This window comes from Phalacrocorax aristotelis, chromosome 26 (genome assembly GCF_949628215.1).
Source record: "Phalacrocorax aristotelis chromosome 26, bGulAri2.1, whole genome shotgun sequence".
NCBI classification, from domain to species: domain Eukaryota; kingdom Metazoa; phylum Chordata; class Aves; order Suliformes; family Phalacrocoracidae; genus Phalacrocorax; species Phalacrocorax aristotelis.
The window spans coordinates 431,808-451,205 of record NC_134301.1 but is presented as its reverse complement, the minus strand read 5'-3'; the positions used below and the strand labels follow the sequence as shown (position 1 = coordinate 451,205).

Below are 19,398 nucleotides of genomic sequence, written 5' to 3'. Positions count from 1 at the left end.
TTCAGGGCTGGAGTGACATTTGCTGTTCTCCAGCCCTCGGGCACCTCTCCTGTCCCCCACGGCCTTTCAAAGATGATGCACAGGGGCTCGGCCAGAATCCCTCCGCCAGCTCCCTCAGCACCCGTGGGTGCATGCCATCGGGGCCCGTGGATTGGCGAGGACCCAGTTTGCACAGGTGGTCTCTGAGCCAGTCCTTCTGCCCCGCTGGTAAGTCTTCCCTTCTCCCGATTTGTGCTCTCTCCTCTGGGGGCTGAGATGCCTGAGGGCCGGCCTTAGCAGTAAAGACCCAGGCAAAGGCGGCATTCAGTAACTCCCCCTCTTAGGGGATGGGGTTTTGCAAAGGGTACTTTGGCCGGAGCCAGCTCGGCACGGTAACTGTCGGAGGGGGAGGAGGCTGGGTTAGCTCTTTGAAAAGGAGAGGAGGCTAAAAATCGAGGCTTGGAGAAAGGGCAGGGGGCAAAGGCTGGGTTTTCCTGCTGCTCTTCCCCCGTGACGCCCGTGCGCGCCCTGTCCGCGCTGCCTTCCTGTGCTCTGAGCGCGGGGCTGCGCTGGCTGCTCCGACCCGCCGCCTCTGCCTGCCCGGAGGGGAAAGCTCCCGGTGGCCGGGAGCCCTGAGCTCTCCTCCGCTTGGGCAATGACCCTTCATTGCCGTGGGGGTCTGAGCCAGTGAAGAGCCCTGGCTGCGGGGCTGGGCGGGGTGGGACCAGTCCCTGCCGCCCTGCCCCTGAAATGCAATTATCGCCCTTCGAAAGAAAGGAGAACGCTGGTTTTTCCCGTTTTCCTTCTCCCCTGTGCACAAGGAGAGCCCAGCCGGATTGCGCTCCCTCCTCGCAAGGAGCAGGGCCGGGGGCTGGGGTCGGTTTCAGCCCGGGCCGGGCATCTCTGCAACTTCGGAACAAAAGAAAGCCACCCCGGAGGGAAAAGCCAAGTGGGTTGTAGTGAAGTGCGGGCTCCGCGGGGGTCTGCATCTCCCCCGGCCTCCGGGGGCTGCAACACGCTGGCAGCTGCCTTGGCAATTGCTGGTTTACAGAGCGACCCGGGCTTCCCCGAGGTGCCCGAGCGCAGCCCCTTCTCCAGGCGCAGCTTTGGTTTTGCTCTTGATGTCCCCGAGCTCGGGGCTGAGCCTGGTGACACCAGCGCAGAGTTAAAAGGCAGCATTCTGTATTTGCGGGGGGCGGCGGCTGCACGGGGGATCCTCCTCCTACCGGGCACCCCCCAGGTCTCTTTGTGCCCGTTAAGTACGTGCTTCCTAGGCACATTCATTAGCTTTCTGATAACAGCTACAGATAGGCAGAGGTTACTTGCCCACGCCTGCTGGTGTCTCCGGCTGCTCCTCAGGGGGCTCTGGATGAAGGACACACTCTTCCTCCCTGTGTCCGCTACTTAACCCTTGTGTTCCCGCAAACTCGCTTCTGAGATGACGCCCGTGCTGCCCGTGAGGGCTGCTCTGTTCTGGTCGAGTCTCTGCTCTGCAGTTCCTCACCTTTGTGGCTCTGTACGGCTGCTTTTCTTAAGGCCAAACGTCATCGTGACTTTGTTTAGGTACTTCGAATCTCGAGGCCTCTCTGACTCCCTAAAGCAACAAGCTTTAGTCATCGTGCAGGCTGTTCTTGTTTCGGCTGCCTCCTTATCCCGGCCAGGTTTTGGCTCCGGGTCCCAGCCTTAGCTGAGCTGCGCTAGACTGTATTAGTAACTCCCAACCATTTATACCCTGAATCATCGCTGCCTAAACGTGAGGCTGTAATTTAGCCCTTAAAACAGAGGTTTGGCCCCTAAGCTCTAGGAGTGAGGCTTTGCGGATCTAAAACTTAGGCTTTGAGTCTGAAAGGAGCGGGGTTCTGACAGAAGCACATTATCTATTGCATTAATGATTAAAGAATACACTGCTTGTCCCCAGACTTAACGTTCAGTTGCGTGACACAGCAGCATCCACGGTTGGTTCACTTCATCACCCCGGTTACACCCGGGGCTGGCGGGACCCAGCGCTCCGCCTGCCGGCCCCCTTTCTACCCCAGACACCCACGGACGGCTCCTGGTTTTGCCAGGGTTTCCTGCTTCCTTCTGCAGAGGAGAATTACACGGGGCAGGGGGAAAAATACATGTCTTTTACTGTAGGAGGCTGCGGCGCCTGCGGCCGAGCAAGAGTTAACTCCCGCCCCGCAGCGCCCAGAGCCGTGAGGGGCCGCTCCAGCTTCCCGGGCTCCGCGCGCGGGCGAGAGGCCGGCAGGGGCGGGGCCACAGCCAGGCCAGCTGAGCCCGCCTGGCCAATGGGCTGCTCGTCCCGTACCACGTGAGGCCGGGAGCGGGCCGTGAGGCGGGTGGGCTGGCGCGCGCGGGGCGGTTGCGGCTCGGGGCCTGGCGGCGTCGGGTCGGCGGGCGGTGAGCGGCTGCGTCACGGGCGGGTTGTTCGGGGCCTTCGGTCCCCTCCTTCCCCGCCCCCGTCCCGTCCCCCCCCCCCCCCGCCCGGGTTTCGCGCCCCTCTCAGTGTTTTCCTTTCCGTTGCGTTGTTGTCGCTGCTTCTGTTTTATTGTAGTTATTGACCTGTTCCTCCCTCCGGGCCCGAGCTTTGCCCTTCTGGGTCTCTCCCCGCCCCGCCGGTGGGGGCTGAGCGAGCGGCTGTGTGGGGCCGAGCTGCGCCCGAGCCGCCGAGAGACGCTCTCGTTTGGCATCGCTGCGTGCTGTCAATAAAACCGAGGGGGGGGGGGCGGAATCCGTGTTATTTATGGCTTCGGATGTTGATGGGGTTGGTCCCTTTGGGCGAAAAAAAAAAGAACCGGGGTTAATTTCGGGCCCGTTCTGTGCCGCTCCGACCCCCTGGATCCGCGCCGTCGCCGCGTGGGCCCCGGCCGCGAAGCGCTGCTGTTGCCTGACGGGCTCTCGCTGGGACTTTTCTCCTCTTGTCGCCCCTTGAATGGGGAAAAGGAGACAATAAAAGCCTGGCAGGTCTCGCTGTGGCGCTGCCGTGTGTTGTGAAGGGTGGGGGGGAGCTGGAGGAGTCTCTGGGGCTTTTTTACGGGGGGGTGTTTTGGGGAAATCCACCTCCCTGGGCAGGAGCAGCTGCCTGGGGAAAGAGGGGAAACGAGGGGCTTGGTTTGGGGTTTTTTATTTCTTTATTTTCCTATTTTCTTTCCGTATTTTTTTTGTCCGTTCTCCCTGTTTCTGTGGAGGAGCTGCTTTTTCGGGCGGCCCCGGGTGTGGGCTGCTTGTCCAGGGGCGGCTCTGCCCACTCCCCCGCTGCACCCATGGGACCCGGCTGGAGGAGCTGCAAATGAGAGGAGGGGAAGTAATTAATCTGCCCTGTAATTACAGCAATATAGCACCATTTTGCAGTTGATGTTATTTTGCAAAAGAGAAGGGAAATGGCATGACATGGCTTACGTGGATTTACCCTTTCCATTGCGGAATCCTCCAGAGTGGCAGAACCAGTGTGGGATATATCCCCAAAATTCTGTGGCAGCGGGTTTGAAAGGAGGAAACTGTGGTGAGAACTCGAAAAAGTGTTGCTCTAGTTGTGACACTGGATACTTTGCTTGATGAAACTGAAAAGACAAGGGTACGGAATCCAGCCAGAAGGCAGGTGCAGGGAGCACACGCTAATGGGGATTTACAGGGGAGAGTGGATCCGAATTCTCCATCTCCAAATCCCGAGTGGGACCCTAATCGTCTGGGAGCCAGGGGAATGCTGACTGGATATCGGGGTGGATTTTATTTGGTGTAGGACAGGCAATGGCAAAAGGAAGAAATTGGTCAAAATTTTTGAAGTGAGGCAAGAATTAAATGAGTCCCCTTCCGCCTTTATGGAAAGACTGAATGTGGCTGCCAGAAAATGTACCAGTTTGGACCCAGAAAAAGAAAAACAAACAACCCAGAAGCAGCAATACACTTGGCCTCTATATTCATGGGGCAATCGGCCCAGATATTAGAAAGAAACTTCAGAAACTGGAAGCACTTGAACCTAGAGGTTTGGGTCAAATGCTTGAAGTAGCTCGGCACGAAGGAGAGCGGGGGAATCAAGCCGAGCTGAACCCCTGGTTACCTTGAAGCTAGGGAATGAGAAATAGAATTTTTAGTAGATTCGCGGGCCACTTATTTGGTGTTGAATACATGTAAAGGGAAATTCAGTCATAAATCGGCAGATGTTGTTGGTGCGCCGGGGCAGAACGAAAATTGGCCCTTCTGAGAGCCCTTAAAGTTCAAATTGGGGAAACAATGGGTAACTCGCCAGTTTCTGTATATGCCCGAATGCCCGCTGCCTCTGGGAGGACGAGAGCTATTAAGTAAATTGGGTGCACAAAGAACTTTTGAAGGTGGAGAGATGAAATTACGGATACCAGAATCAAAAGCCACAGAGGCGAGAGTGTTTATGTTACAGGATTCCCCAGGGAGGAGCAGGTTCCCGCAGAAGTGGAAAATGCAGTAATTCCTTTGGTTTGGGCGAGCGAAGTCCCGGGACGATCTAAGTTGGCAGAGCCGGTAAAAGCAACATTAAAACCTGGAGCCAGGCCGGTAAGACAACACCAATATCCTGTGAAGTGGGAGGCTCGAAAAGGGTGAGAGGGGTTAATTACCAATTATTTAGAACAGGGGCTTTTGGTGGAATGTGAATCAGAATCTAATACTCCTCTATTGCCAGTAAGGAAACGTGGGGGCAAGGAGGGGGGCGACGAGGGCATCTCCTGCTCCACCGGCGGAGCAGCCCCCGGTTTGTCCCCGTGGACACTCTTACCCACAGCCCATGATAACGCTGGCATCAGTGTAATGAATTCCACTTTGGGTGGGATGAACGAGATGAATCCTCCCTGCCACGGCGGGTAGCCCTTGGCCCAGCAGGATGCAGCGTTGCCACCCCATTTCTCTATTTGGGGTAGCTTTTGCTCCAAGCAGAACTGGTGTCTCCCCGTGCCCCGAGTGTTGCAAGCGGGCAGAATCTTGGGGATGAAATAATGGCCTGCATTGTTACCCGAGAGGCTGATGTCATCAGCGGTCACTTTATAAGGGCTCGCCCCAGTGTCCTGAGGGACTCTGGCCTCCGGATTGATCGGGAGGTTCAGTTCTCCCCCCAACCTGGTGACCGACGTGAGGATGGACCCAACTGGGGGTTCCAAAATGACCCTTCTGGAAGAGTTACAGGTAGCCCGGCCGGGGCTCTGCCGAGGGGCCAAGCACCCCCAAACAGTTGGGAAACTCCCCCCAAAATCCCATTTGGCGTTTCCCCGGAGCGCGGCAGGACGGGCGGGGGGAGATGCTTTGCACCGGGGAGGGCTGCGGGGGGCAGATTTAGCGTCGCTGTGCGGGGCACGGAGGCAAAGTGGTTTCTGAGAGAGAAGGAGACTTTCCCTGTGTCGCCCGCTTTGGGGCGTTTGGAAGCTGCGACTCCCAAATCCCACTGTGACACCCGCAGAACGCGCTCGAGCCTGCGGATTTATTTCAGTTGCGCTTTTACCTCATCAATTCAATAGTCCCAAAGCTTCCCCTTTGTGCCTCGAAGGTCGTTGGGCACCACTGAAAAGAGTCCGGCCCCATCGTCCTGACACCTGCCCTTCAGATATTTATAAGCACTGATGAGATCCCCGCGCAGCCTCCTCTTCTGCGGCTGAACAGACGCAGGTCTCTCAGCCTTTCCTCCCAAGGGAGATGCTCCAGCCCCTGAGCATCTTGGCAGGTCTGCGCTGGCCTTGCTCGAGCAGCTCCTGGCCCTTCTTGAAGCGGGGGCCGTGCCTGGAGGAGGAGGAGGCAGGCAGAGGCGTGATGCCCGTGGAGTTGCCCAGGCGCAGGGGTGGATGGTGGCCGGGGGCCCGTACGGGAGCTCTCCACAGCCAGCCCCAACTTTCCCCTTCTCGTTGCTGAGCAGAGGCATGACGAAGAGGCGGTCATTGACCAGGGAAGAACGAGCACCGTCGCCAATATTCACTATGAGAAGGAGGAGCTGGAAGGTGAGGCTCTGCTGAACCCCTGCTAGAGGGGCCGCCAGCCCAGCACGTTTTCCCCTTGCACAAAATCCCTACAAGGTGCCTTGCTCGGTGTCGCGTCACGTGCAGCAGGACGTGCCGGGCTTCTCACTAAAACAGCAGAGCGACCTTCTGTCGCTGCTTCATGAGCAAGTCTGCGTGTTGTCCAGCCGAGGCTGGAGGTGGAGAAGGGGTTTGGTACTTTCAGGGCACTTTGATGAGCCGGAGCCGTCACTTGTTGCTCTGTTTCTGCCAAGTTTGAGGAAAATAGGCTTGGGAAAAGGAGGTCCCGCGACAATCAAATTCAGAGAAGTCGGTGCTTCTCCTGGGATTTAAGCATGGCTTCGAGAGGCACCGGCCGCATCGACCGTCGCTGCGATGCCGAAAGTGCTGCCAATGGTGCTTTTTCGCAGGCCACCGGACCCTGTACGTGGGCGTGCGGATGCCGCTGGGGAGGCAGAGCCACCGGCATCACCGACCCCACAGCCAGAAGCCACGGGAACGGGAGAAGGACTCTGCCCTGACGGAGCCGGGCTACCGCTGTAAGTGCCGCCGCAGCGTTCCCTGAGCTCCTCGGGGCTACTTGGGTGCTGGGGTCTTCTGCAAGCAGTGCCTGGGGCTGGTTTGAGTGATGTGCTGTTCTCCCGAGGGAAAGTGGCGTTATTTAGCAAGACCCTCTTTTTCCCCAACTTTTCTCAAGTTTGTAAGGCAGTTAAATGCCTAATGGGTTTAGGCTCGCCTTCCTTAGAGGGATCCCGGGTTTAAAAGTGGGAACGTGGGGCAGGAGAGCTGCCCGTCGTTGTGCAGAGGTGGAGCAGATGCTTCTCCGTGGCTGCGTGCAAGGCCAGGCAGAGGCAGGGGAGAGGGGCGAGCCCAGTATTTCTGGCTGAGCTGGTGCCAGGCCGATGGCCCCTTTGGATGTGAGCGTGACGGGCCGTATTGAGGCATGGTAACGGGACGGGGCTTTGTCTTCTGCCCCCAGACACCCCATCCCAGCGGGTGCAGGTCATCCTTGGGACCGAGGAGGATGAGCAGCACGTCCCCCATGACTTGTTCAGCGAGCTGGATGAGATCTGCGTGAAAGAGGGGGAAGGTGCTGAGTGGAAGGAAAGGGCAAGGTAAATGCCTGCTGCGGGCGCGGTGGGAGAGGGGTCCCCACGCTGGCGGCGCCCCTGGGCTCCGCTTTCCTCTCTGCGGGACGGAAGGAGCTTTGGCAGCTGCAGGTGCCGATGGGAGGAGTCGCCTCCTCTTGCTGCCCCGTAGCTCTAGGAAAGGCCTTGCAGAGCCGGGGCTGTTTTCTTGCAATGGGGCTGATGGCACCCGCTGTCCGCAGGTGGCTGAAGTTTGAGGAGGATGTGGAAGACGGCGGCGAGCGCTGGAGCAAGCCCTACGTGGCCACACTGTCCTTGCACAGCCTCTTTGAGCTGAGGAGCTGCATCACCAAGGGCACGGTGCTGCTGGACATTTGTGCCAACAGCATCGAAGAGATTGCAGGTACCGTGGGCGCCACATCCCTCCGGGAAGGGCCGAGCTCGGCCACGTTCACTCCCAAATCGAGCCCTGCCCCAGCGGCGGGTCCTTTTCCAGAAGCCCCACTGGGTTTTTAAGTCATGGGTTGGGTTTGGATGTAGCCTGGGCGTGCAACAGTCGCACCAGCTTTTTCTTCCCACACGGGATCCTTTTGAGAGCAATTTGTGGGGTTGCAGAAGCAATTAGAGAATATTCTGCAGCCAAACAGGAGTGTGTGTGAGGGCGTAACAGGCTGCTCTTAGAAATACGGCGTCTGCGTAGGAGCTGAACCTCCTTAAATCAACTCTTTCTTACAAGCCGTTTCCTCACATTCTTTTTTTTCCCCTTTGCCTTCTTAACATGCCGGGATTGAAGGGGTTTAAAGGCAGGGTTTACCTGGCAGATGCCCAAGCAGTGTCTGTTTGTGGGGAAGGTAACTGAAGTTGACTGAGAAAGCGGCTCTGGAGAACTGATCTGTGACTGGGAGGTCTCCATTCAGCCCTTTCAGGAGGTGCAGGAGCCGGAGCCGTTCTTAGCACATTTCTCCCTGGGCTTGGCAAATTGCAGTCGATCGGCCAAGGAAGCTCTGGGAGAGCCTGTGCTCTAGATTGCCTAGAATTGGGTTAGGTGCGCAGAGTCAGACAGAAAGGCCAGGTCTGGCCAGAAAGAGGCATTGGTTAGAACGGGAAATACTTATCTTTGCAGAGGGCTGAATAAGCGCTTTGATGGCGTCTTTTAGCGCAGGAAAAGTCTTGCTTTCGTTGCAAAGGCTGAACTGTATGAAAATGTCTTGCTAAGCAAGGCTGAGCCCTCCTTAGGGTATCCTGCGTGGCGCAGCCTTCTCCAGGGGCTGCGGGGGTCGGGACTTGGCGGGGGTTTCTTCTCTGCCGGCTTGATTTCCCTTTGCTGTCCCCAGATATGATCCTGGGCCAGCAAGAAGAGTCCGCCGAGTTTGACGAGGGCGTGCGGGCAAAAGTTCGAGAAGTGCTTCTGAAGAAGCATCACCACCAGAACGAGAAGAAAAGAAACAACCTTCTCCCCATTGTCTGCTTGTTTGCTGATGTGAGCAAGAAGCAGTCGGACCCGCACCTCCTCGACAAGCCAGGTGAGGGTTTCTGCTGGGCTTTGGCCCCGTGAGACTTGTCCTGAAAAAGGAGAAGCGTCGCACTTGCTCCTTGTCCGTCTTTCTGAGTGTCTTTCCTTTTCCTGCCAGCCCAAACACTCACCCCTCACCCTTCTGCCACCGCTGCGGAAGCTAAAAATGGGGTGAGCCACAAGAGCAGCGCGATGGATTTAAGCAAGGTGAGACGCTTGTGGCTTTCTGAAGCCTTTAGGCGCAGATTTGCTCTTGCAAACGGGGCCGCAGAGTGTGCTGTAGAGTGCTGTGGGCTTTGGGTTTGGGGGAAGGGCCTGAACATGGCTTGTCGTGCCCAGGCGGAGCAGCACTTCATGAAGAAGATTCCCACCGGTGCTGAAGCGTCCAACGTGCTTGTAGGAGAGCTGGATTTCCTTCGCCAGCCCATCGTGGCATTCGTCCGCCTGACCCCGGCTGTCCTCCTCTCGGGCCTGATGGAAGTTCCCATCCCCACAAGGTCTGCGTGAGGAGCACAAAGCTTTTCTTTTCCAAACCCCCAAGAACACAACACCCAGTTGCGTGCATCAGTTTGGTGTCCTGAGGGAACGCGGGCAGTGGGAGCAAGCACGTTTCTCCCACTCCCATCTCCTCACCCTCATTTCTCCCTTCCCTGCTGGATCTTTGAAAGCCCTTGGCCAATTTTAATGAGAGTTGGCCCAAAACTGAAATTTGCCACCATCGGTTGTGATGAATTTCAAATGCATGGCGGAGGCGGTGAGCCTCTGTGTCCCGTCTCGAGCCGTGCTCTGGGCTGGCAGCTCCCGGGCATTCCCTGGGGTGCCCTTTGAGCAAGGACACGTTCTTCTCCCTCACTTTGTTCCTTTTGCCCAGGTTCCTGTTTGTTTTGCTTGGACCGGAAGGAAAAGCCCATCAGTACCATGAGATCGGCAGGTCCATGGCTACTCTCATGACGGATGAGGTGCGAGGAGATAAGAGATGCCTCTGGGTTGTTTTGGGCTTCCTTCCCTTTTCCCTGTGTCCGAGGCAGCGAGGAAGAGGCTTTGCTGTCCCAGCTGCCCACAGCTTTCCAGAGAGCCCACCCTTTGCTGGCGCCCCAAAGCAAACCTGTGGATTTGCACCCCCCACCACCCCCTGGAGGCTGAAATCCCACTGGGTGCATCCTGTGGCTCGTCCTTCTCCCCGGGTTCCCCAGCACGCTGTCCCCAGCGGTGGCATTGCCAGGGCCAGCCAAACGTCTCCCCTTTAAGCCAAAGGGTGTGGTGTGCCTTGGGGGCCGGGGGCCTTGTGGAAGAGATGAGTCCAAGTACCACGATGGACGGGTTTTTCCTCTTGGGGGAATATTTCCTGCCGTTTCCAGCAGGAAACGTGGGGGAAACCTGATGGAGTTGGAGACGTCCCTGCTCACGGCAGGGGGTTGGACTCGATGGCCTCGAAAGGTCCCTTCCAACCCGCACCGGTCTGCGGTTCTAGGGAAGTTGTTGTGCATTTAGCCAAGGGCTTATTGCGCTGGTTAGGGCGTGCGAGATGGGTTCTCCTCTCAGCAGGTTGTCTCCCCTCGGCAGGTTTTCCACGACGTTGCCTACAAAGCCAAGAACCGGGCTGACCTCGTGGCTGGCGTCGACGAGTTTCTGGATCAGGTCACGGTCTTGCCACCAGGAGAGTGGGATCCGTCGATCCGAATCGAGCCCCCCAAAAACGTCCCTTCGCAGGTGGGTGCTGCGGCCGAGGGGGATGCGAGGGGGAGGGGCAGGACGGCGGCACGGCTGGGGATGGTGCTCAGAGGCCCCAAGTCACGAGGTCCCAGTTTGACCCAGTCACACACCTGGACCAGAAGCAAAACAAGCCCGTGGTGACAAATACGACTCTTCATTATCTTATTTGGATTTGAACAGGAAAAAAGGAAGGTGCCAGGAGCTCTCGGTGACAGTGCTTCTCACAGCGAGCCGGAGAAACACAGTGGTCCTGAACTGGAGCGGACGGGAAGGTGGGAGCTGTGATAGTTTGGGTTTTTTTCCTGTTTGCCTCTGAAATCTGAGCATGCAGCTCCTGCCCAGCAGGATTTAGGGGTTAGTGAAGGGGCCAGGTGGGAGATGTGGGCAGCTGAGCTGAGCCACAGCATCACTGCACACAAGGTTTCTTGCTTTGGGGTGGAAGCAGATGTGTAAATAGCTCCAGGCAGAGCTCTGCTGCTTCGGAAAGCAAGGGCCTGTTGCAAGAAGAGAGGATAGGCTCCCGGGTTATTTCCTTTCTCTTGTTGTTGGAGGGATTGTTTGGGGAGCGTCAGTTTTTGCTGGGTCTAAAATGGGTAAAGGAGACTGCTGCTTCTTAGCCATGAGAGCTCTTCTGTGCCTGCGAGCGTCCTTTTGCAGCAGGGACAACTCCATGGGCTCTTCCAGGAAACGAGTCTCTTTTTTTCCCTTCCTCCAGGCTCTTTGGAGGTTTGATCCTGGACGTGAAGCGAAAGGCCCCGTGGTTCTGGAGCGACTTTCGGGATGGTCTGAGGCTGCAGTGTCTGGCGTCCTTCCTCTTCCTCTACTGTGCCTGCATGTCCCCTGTCATCACCTTTGGGGGGCTGCTGGGGGAGGCGACCAATGGCCACATAGTGAGCACCTCTCTCTGTTGGGTGGCATGGGGGAGGATGAAACTCTCGCAAAAGTCCTTGCTGCGGGGAATTTGCTTTGGGTTTGGGGGTGTTTTCCCCCTCCCCTGCTAATGATTTACGTATTCACGGCTGCCTCTCTTCCCCGGCCAGAGTGCCATGGAGTCGCTGCTGGGCGCATCCATGACCGGCATGGTGTATTCCCTCTTTGCTGGGCAGCCTCTCACCATCCTCGGGAGCACCGGACCCGTCCTTGTGTTTGAGAAGATCCTTTACAAGTTCTGCAAGTAAGGCTGGCTGCCGCGGCTGGGTGCTGCAAGAGCCTTCGCAAGAAGGCAGCCATGGAGCAAAGATGGTTTTGTCGGTGGCAGTTGTTAGATTGAAGTTGTTTTCTGTGTTTTGATGATTGTATTGAAAAGCAGGACCTTTTCATGTGAAATGGGGATTGTCCAGGACAATCCTTTGGTTGGGATGACTTGGATCCTTATTGCCCTGTTAGTGCAATTGCACTTCTATTGAGCCCCAACTCGCTGGCAGCAGATGACTGGGTGCAAACCCAGCCGGGGTTGGTGTTGGGGCGTCGGGGTGATGTGGCAGAACACTACCTTCCACCACAGGGCCCTGACCTCCGTTAGCTTCCAGGGCGTTAACACAAGATAATTGCTAAATGGTGATAAGGGAAGAATTGGCCGCCTCCTGCGGGTCCCCCCCCTGCACCGCAGCCCTGAGGCCGCCCGTAGTAGAACAGGGCAAGTGCATTTACCATCCCCAGCCTTGACACGCTCCTGAATCGCTGCCGATTTTCCCCGAAGCAAGGCAGGCAGGCACGGCTCGGAGCCTCTTGCTGGCCTCTGCACCCTTCTTTTTCTGTTGGTTTCCCAGGGAGTACAAGCTCTCCTATCTCTGTCTGCGGGCGTGCATCGGGCTGTGGACTGCCGCCTTCTGCATGGTGCTGGTGGCCACCGACGCCAGCTCTTTGGTGTGCTACATCACCCGCTTCACCGAAGAAGCCTTCGCCTCCCTCATCTGCGTCATCTTCATCTACGAGGCTCTGGAGAAGCTGAGTCACCTGCGAGAGACCTACCCTGTGCACATGCACAGCCAGCTCGACCTCCTCACCCTCTACTCGTGGGTTTTTTGTCCTCCTGAAACGCCGCTGCCCCTTGGCAGGAGCTCAGGGTTGCGCCTCCGTCGTCTTTCCCTTACCCCTGCCTTGGCTTCTCTCCTCCCAGCTGTAAGTGTGAGGCACCGACCCATCCCAGCAACGAAACCCTGCGCTTCTGGGAGAGCAACAAGATCAACGTGTCCGGTATCGCCTGGGAAAACCTCACGGTGACTGTAAGTGGCCCGAGCCACTGCTTCCTCGCGCCGCGGCCACGGGCTCAGGGGCATTTGCACGGTGCAAGAGTCAGAGGCCTTCCGGTGCTGATGGGCTTCCAGCTGTGCTGGTGCTGCTCTGAAAAGTCACGGCTTCAGTCTGATGGGGGGGTTTAACCTGCTTGGTCCTGCGAAGGAGAGTCTGCCTTGTCCCGGCCACCTGGTCCCCAGCGCTGTGGGGAATAACTGTCCTCCTCAAGCCTGTTGCAGGACAGTGTTTCCGCCCGGGAGCGAGGTTAAGTGGGTGGTTTGATTCTTGGAGCAGTTGGAGGACTTGAGTTCATGCTGGAAGGGAGTCATTGGCTTCCTGAAGTGGTTCCTAATACCTGCAGGCCTGGCTTGCTCACCCAGCGTGTCTGTAGGCGCAGGCATGAATTTGCATGTCTGAGCAGTCTCTCGGGCTGTTGTTGCTGGAAGCAGAGCTCAGGCACAGGGTGGGGGGCTCGTATGGGCGTCTTCGTCCCCTCTCGGCCGTGTCCTGGGAGCCCTGCCCTGGGAAGGGACGCTTTGCCTCTTCTCCCTTCCTGTCGCGTCTGTCTCAGCCCTCCTGCCCTGTTCCCTTGCCCTGTCCCCAAGAGCTGCCAGCACGTCCTTCCCCTCCGGCGTCACCTCCAGCCGTGGTTACCTGCCATTCAAGCGGAGGATGTGGCGTGGCTCTGTGGCGTGGTGTCCCGTCACAGCTCCTCTCTCCGCTCTCCTCTGTGCAGTTGAATGTGTCGCTTGTTCAGGTGCTGCTGCTGCTGCTGGTTACCTAGAAATCTCCGTGGGCAGCAGCAGTTACAGGGTCGTGGCTCTTGGCCCAAGAGCCTCACAACCCCCCGGTTCCCCGAGGTTTCCTTGCCGCACGGGCACTGCCTTTGTGCGCTGACGCTCTGTTTCGGCAGGAATGTCGGTATTTGCACGGCGAGTTTCAAGGAGCTGCCTGTGGGCGCGATGGCCCCTACGCACCTAATGTCCTCTTGTGGTGCTGCATCCTCTTCTTCTCCACCTTTGTCCTGTCGAGCTTGCTGAAGAAGTTCAAAACCAGCCGTTACTTCCCAAGCAGAGTAGGTAGAAGCTGGTGGCCGGCAGCAGTCTCCACGCTCTTTTCCCCAGAGGGCTCTCCTGGAGCACTCAGCAGTATTTGCCACCGCTTGGTCGAGCTGGGAAACGTTGCCCTTGAAGGCCAAGCCCTCCATCGGCTGGGCTGTCCCTCACGCAGCTCCATGAGTGCAAAACCACTGTAGCATTTCCGACCTGCCCCTTTCAGCTCTGGTTTCTTGCCCCAGGTACGGGCCACAGTGAGCGACTTTGCCGTTTTCCTCACCATCGTCATCATGATGCTCATTGACTTGGTGACTGGGATCCCGTCCCCGAAGCTCCACGTGCCCCATGTGTTCAAGGTAAGGGGGTGTTTTGGCGCGGAGCTGTTTGCGGCCCCTGGGGATGCCACAAGGTGGTGGCAGGGCAGGGCAGGACGGGGCTGAGTCTGGAGGAGATGCGGGTGGTGTGAGCATCTCCTCTTCCACCTCCGAGCGCATCCTTTCCTTGTGGGAACGAGAAGACGGCCCCGGCGCTCTGGAGACGCGCAGGAGAAGCAGCTGTAGGTGCTGGCAAAGAGGCCGCTGGCACTGCTGAACCCCCTGGGAGAGGGTGACTTGAAGCCAGGGCTGGGAGCTGCTCTGCCCCAGGGCTGGAGGGGAAACTGAAAGGCAGTGAGGCGGCTGGGCTGGGAGAGGATCGTGACATGCGTGTGCTTTGTCGCAGCCGACCAGAGATGACCGCGGGTGGTTCATCAGCCCCATCGGCCCCAACCCGTGGTGGACGGTGCCAGCTGCGCTCATCCCAGCTCTGCTTTGCACCATCCTGATCTTCATGGACCAGCAGATCACGGCTGTTATTGTCAACAGGAAGGAGCACAGGCTGAAGGTAAGGGGCTGCAAGAGATGAGCCCGTCCCCAGCCCACTGTGGGCTGCAGGAGTGGGGAGAAGCTCCTATTCCAAAAGCTTTGGGAAGGCGTTGGTGTGGGACGAGGTCGGGCTGTGTGGCAGGATGCTCTCCTGGGTTACTGATGACACGGGGAGCAAAGGGCAGGGGAGGGGAGGTGGGCAATCTTTCGGAGCAGCAAATCAGTCGGGGAGCAAGAGAGAGGAGGGCTTTTGTTTGAAAATGCCAGCGGCAGCTGGGGGAAGGAATCGTTCTGAAGAGCTGCCAGGGATAGCTCAGAGTCGCATCTTCTTTGCAAGTGGTGGCAATTTCTCTGTGAATGAAGAGAAAAAGTCGTTTTATGTCTTTTTTGTGAGAAGTCGATATCGCGCAGACTCTCGCAATCCGCTTTGTCTGAGCCCCTGTCAGATTTCCATGCGAGGGGCTTGCGCAGAGACTGGCTACATCCTGATTTGTTTCCAATCCTTGCTTTAAATTTTCAAGAAGCTGACTTCAGCTCAGTAGGGTGGGAGCGTGACTTGCGGCATTGTCGTTGCTCTTCTGCTGTGGGACACTCTGCCTCTTGCTTTGCTCCCTGCAGAAAGGATGCGGGTACCACCTGGACCTTTTTGTGGTGGCCGTGATGCTCGGGGTGTGCTCCGTGATGGGGCTGCCCTGGTTTGTGGCTGCCACCGTCCTGTCCATCACCCATGTGAACAGCCTCAAAGTAGAGTCTGACTGCTCAGCTCCCGGGGAGCAACCCAAGTTTTTGGGGATACGAGAGCAGAGAGTCACTGGCTTGATGATCTTTGTGCTCATGGGCTGCTCCGTCTTCTTCACTTCTGTGTTAAAGGTAAGAGGAAAATGGAAAACACCCAACAACCACGTGCTTTTGGGGGGTTCTGAAAAACAAGAGTCCCCCCTTCCCAGGCCTGAGTAGTTGTGGAGCAGAGGAGGAGGTGAATCCCAGCCCTTGGGGCTTGACCGGCGGTGGGAACCAGCCTCGGTCACGCTTTCCAGCCCTTCAGGCCCCAGTGTGCTGCGCTCTCGGCAAGCGAGCACGACGACCGCTTTAATGTTCAGGCGTCTTTCAGGCCCACCCGTGTTCGTGGGTTACAATTAGGCGCGTTCCGAGCAGTACCTCTGCTCCCTTTCAAACAGGCAGCACCTTCTCGGTGGCGATTGGCTCCCGCAAGCGCCTCAGAACAGCCATTCCAAGTAGCCAAACACGCCGAAATGGTCCCCGAGGGCTTCCTTGCGTGTTCCTCCCACAAAATAATGCCATCTCTAGGCTAAAAGGAGGCCCAGCGCCTTTGCGCGTTGCCACAAGAACACGTAGAAATGGTTTTCTACCATCACAGAGCGCGGTACGCGGTAGCACGGGTGAAGTGACCTCTTTTCCTCCCACCTCTCTGGAAGAGAGGCTTATTGTGACAAAAGGGAACTCAGACGTTCAGCCTGAAGCAGAGCGTTGGCTCCCTCGCACGCACAAAATCTCTCCCGGTTAAAGTCCGACCCACCTCCAAGCCCGTGGGAGCTGCAGAGCTTTGGGCAACTTCAGGCAGTGCCCGTAGAAGAGAGTGGTAAGAGTGAAAATGTGATGGAGAACAGAACGGAGGATTCCATTCTTGTTTTCAGTTCATCCCAATGCCTGTGCTTTACGGCGTCTTCCTCTACATGGGTGTGTCGTCCCTCAGAGGAATTCAGGTACGGGCTCTGTTACAGCGCGCGGCACGTCTGCTCCCTGGTATTTCCCGGCCGTAGGAGCGGGCAGAAAGCAGTGGCGTGGGAAAACACCTCTCCGGGAGCAAGCGCTGAAAGTGTTTTGTGTGAGCAGCAGCTCGGGGGAGGCCCAGGAGGGGTGTAGGGCTGGGGGAGCGGGCACGGTCAGGGCTCTCTGTGTCACGGCTTAGGGCAGGTCGGGCTTTGGTGAGGTGGAAGCGGGGGAATTCAGTGCCAAGGGAAGGCAGTTTCTGCCACCGGTGGAAATCCTTGCCGGGGGATTGGGTGGGCCAAGAAATGCCGCCGAGAGAAGACCGTGGACTCCTTGCAATGTGGTGGGCAGCTCTGGCGGGCAAGCTGGGTGGAGCGAAGGGCAACTGGGGGCTGCTCCCAGGAGGAAGCGAGTGGGCTCCGCGATCTCTCCTTGCAAGCGAGACCCTGAGAACTGCCTCCGCGTCTCCACGGGGCCAGAAACCTTCCGCAGTCCCACGGTGGCAACTTTTCCCCCTTGGCTTTTTGCAGTTCTTCGATCGCTTGAAGCTGTTCTGGATGCCGGCGAAACACCAGCCGGATTTCGTCTACCTGCGGCACGTGCCCTTGCGAAAGGTGCATTTCTTCACCGCCATCCAGCTGATCTGCCTCGTCCTGCTCTGGGGCATCAAGGCGTCCCGTGCCGCCATCATCTTTCCCATGATGGTAAGAGCCGCTGCCGGTGTCGGCAGCGGGAGGTTTGCAGCGTTGGAGGGAGATGTAGCGTCGCCTCTGGCCTCACCGCATCTTCCCTCTTCCTCACAAAGGTGTTGGCTCTCGTTTTTGTGCGCAAAGCGATGGATTTCTGCTTCTCCAAGCGAGAGCTCAGCTTTCTGGATGACCTGATGCCAGAAAGCAAGAAGCAGAGGTTGGGCGACGCCAAAACCGAAGCCCAAGAAGAAGAGGTAATGCTTGCTGGGGGCTCGGGGCCGGTCGTCTCCCTTGGGCTGTGAGATGGCCTCTTTCTGTCCCAGCTGGTCTTGAAATGTTGGGGGAGGAGCAGAACGCAATAGAAATAGATCCCAATAGCCCAGATCCCACAGCTTCAGCGTGTCTTTCCCTGAATTAGCAGTGAGCTTAACACTTGAGTGAGGGAGAATTTTAAAAAGTAGTCTTTGAGGAAAAAAGGTGAGGAAGATGATGATGATGATACTCACGGTGGGAAGATTTGCTGCTAATAGTGTTTTTAACCCTTGCAAAAGGTTTGGAGCGGAGGTCGATACCCTGCTGCATTAAGAGCTGAAGCTGCCATGGGTCCCAAGGAGAGGGCACATGCAGCGCTTTTACCGCCTGGTGTGTTTCTCTCCACTTTGGTCACAGACGGAGAAATTGATTTGTCCCTTTTTACGCCAGGAGTCCCAGAAGACGATGGCAGCTGCTGCTGCAAATTCCGTTCAGCTGGAACTGGGGGAGACCAGCGGCTTGGATATCCCACAGCAACCCAGTGACAGGTAAAGCCCCGTGGAGGCCCAGGGCCCCTGGCAGGATGGATCTGCAGGGGTTTGGCCCAATTTTCTCCACTTGCCTCTTTCCTGAGCATCCCTTAGGCACCAGCAGTCAGCTTGGGGGGAAAATCAGGGCTGCAGGAGGCGATGGCAGGGCTCTGCCTCCAAGCAGAGTGGCTGCACAGCTCACGTTTGAGCCCGGGCACCCTCATCGTCAGGGACTTTACGCAGCTGGAGAGCCTCGTGCTTCCAGCTGAGGAGCTGCAGGCATGATCTGTAGCAGCAGTGGCTTAGGAGCCCGCTCCAGGGCTGCGCAGCAGCGAGAGCCGTTGCACGGAGCCGTTGCTCTGCAGCTCTCGGGCTCGCCTCCCAAACCTCCTCACGCGGCAAAGGCCCCTGTGCTTGTGCTGAGCTTTGCTCCTCCGAGCCCCCCTGTTCCTCTCGCCGATGCTAACGCACTTGGTGCCGTCAGTTCCCAGAATCACGCGTTGCCCTGGGCAATATTTATTGCAGGGCTGATCCTTCGGAGATTAATATCTCAGAGGAGATGTCCAACACGACCGTGTGGAAGGCGCTGACGATGAAGAGGGAAACGCTCTGACTCTGGGGAGGAAAGAGGTAAAGGCTGGCCCGTGAGTGCGACCGTGCTCCTCTGCGGCGACGGCGCGTGCCTACGGCTGTGCCGTGCTCTGGCCAGCACTGCCGAGCGAGCCCTGGCCACAGGCAGCAGGGGCCGTGGCATGCAAACCAGCTCCTCCCTGCCGGGCTGGTGCCACACACGGGGCTGAATCGGCAGCAGCCGGCCGCTCTGGCGCTGACGACGCTCTCCCTCTTCTTCTCTTTCCCCCTGCCCCGGTTTTCACGACTAGGAATGTTGACTCTGAAGGAGAGGAGTGAGAACGTGACTGCGGGATGTGCCGACGCAGGCCCGGGGAGAAACCGCTTCCCTTCAGCCGGAGGATTCCCATTAAAGCCATGCAGATGTTGTCGGTTACCCTGGGGGTGCTTCAGGCGTTCGGTATCTCCAGAGCAGCAAAGTGAGGGGCGCATCACAGTCCGTGGGAGCTGGGTGTCGTTACGCCTCCGTGTGTACGTGCGTGTGTTGGTGCGGTTTTGTAGTGGTCGAGGGGCTGCTACCGCTCCCTCATTCAGGGCTATTTTTTCAGTCTCCAATTCCTCCTCGCCTTTCTCTTTTCTCCAAATATAAACTCTGAATGTACACAAACACCTTCTGTGAGGTGTGACGTGTTCTGCGCTTGCCTCTTCGTCCCAAAAAGGTTCGTGCTCTGGCTCGGGCTCCTCCCTTGAGTTCACTCCGGCGTCTCTCCCTGGGCCGAGAGGGACACCCTCCGTGGCGGGGCAGCGGAAGGACCCTCCGAGCAGTTGGGCCCAGGCGAAGGACGAGCATTTGCTGCCTGCGCTCCAGTTCCGCCCCCTTTGGTTCTTTTTTTGACTTCTCGCCTTTGCTTTGGCTCTGCCGTCGACCGGGAAGGTGCAAAGTGCAGAAATGCCCCCTTCTTGTTCCCTGGCTGTCACCTGAATGGAAGGGAGCACTGAACATGGAGCGCCTTGAGTGCAGCGTGTGGTCATGGGAGCGGGCAGGTGAGGCGTGGGGCTCTGCGCCCCGGGGCTGTCCCCTGCCTTGTTCCGCCGCTTCCCTGCCTTTTACCTCCCGGGGACTCTGTGTGGTTTCTTCTTCACCCCTGTCCTTGCAAAGCCTTTTCTCTCACAGGGAGGGACGAGCCAGGAGGGAAGCGGGCAGGTGC

General features: G+C 57.8%; 1 protein-coding gene across 1 annotated transcript; it reads left to right on the top strand.

Annotated features, from left to right (window-relative positions):
• Positions 1–5,775: 5,775 nt before the first annotated feature.
• On the top strand, positions 5,776–18,626 carry LOC142048618 (electroneutral sodium bicarbonate exchanger 1-like). Its single transcript, XM_075075690.1, has 24 exons — positions 5,776–5,933; positions 6,362–6,490; positions 6,931–7,066; positions 7,282–7,442; positions 8,374–8,562; positions 8,671–8,759; positions 8,892–9,049; positions 9,424–9,511; positions 10,116–10,262; positions 10,446–10,537; positions 10,981–11,155; positions 11,306–11,439; positions 12,035–12,280; positions 12,385–12,490; positions 13,414–13,575; positions 13,798–13,911; positions 14,276–14,437; positions 15,037–15,288; positions 16,074–16,142; positions 16,680–16,853; positions 16,955–17,092; positions 17,541–17,638; positions 18,146–18,250; positions 18,502–18,626. The coding sequence occupies exons 2-23, from the start codon at positions 6,391–6,393 to the stop codon at positions 18,231–18,233; spliced, it is 3,078 nt and encodes a 1,025-aa protein (XP_074931791.1). The 5' UTR covers positions 5,776–5,933; positions 6,362–6,390; the 3' UTR covers positions 18,234–18,250; positions 18,502–18,626.
• The last annotated feature ends 772 nt before the right edge of the window (positions 18,627–19,398 follow it).

Excerpts from the sequence above, each read along its gene's own strand:
- LOC142048618 (XM_075075690.1), top strand. The coding sequence starts at position 6,391 with ATGCCGCTGGGGAGGCAGAGCCACCGGCATCACCGACCCCACAGCCAG. Across the intron at positions 11,440-12,034 it reads ATCCTTTACAAGTTCTGCAA|GGAGTACAAGCTCTCCTATC; the intron begins GTAAGGCTGGCT and ends TTGGTTTCCCAG. Across the intron at positions 15,289-16,073 it reads TCTTCACTTCTGTGTTAAAG|TTCATCCCAATGCCTGTGCT; the intron begins GTAAGAGGAAAA and ends TCTTGTTTTCAG.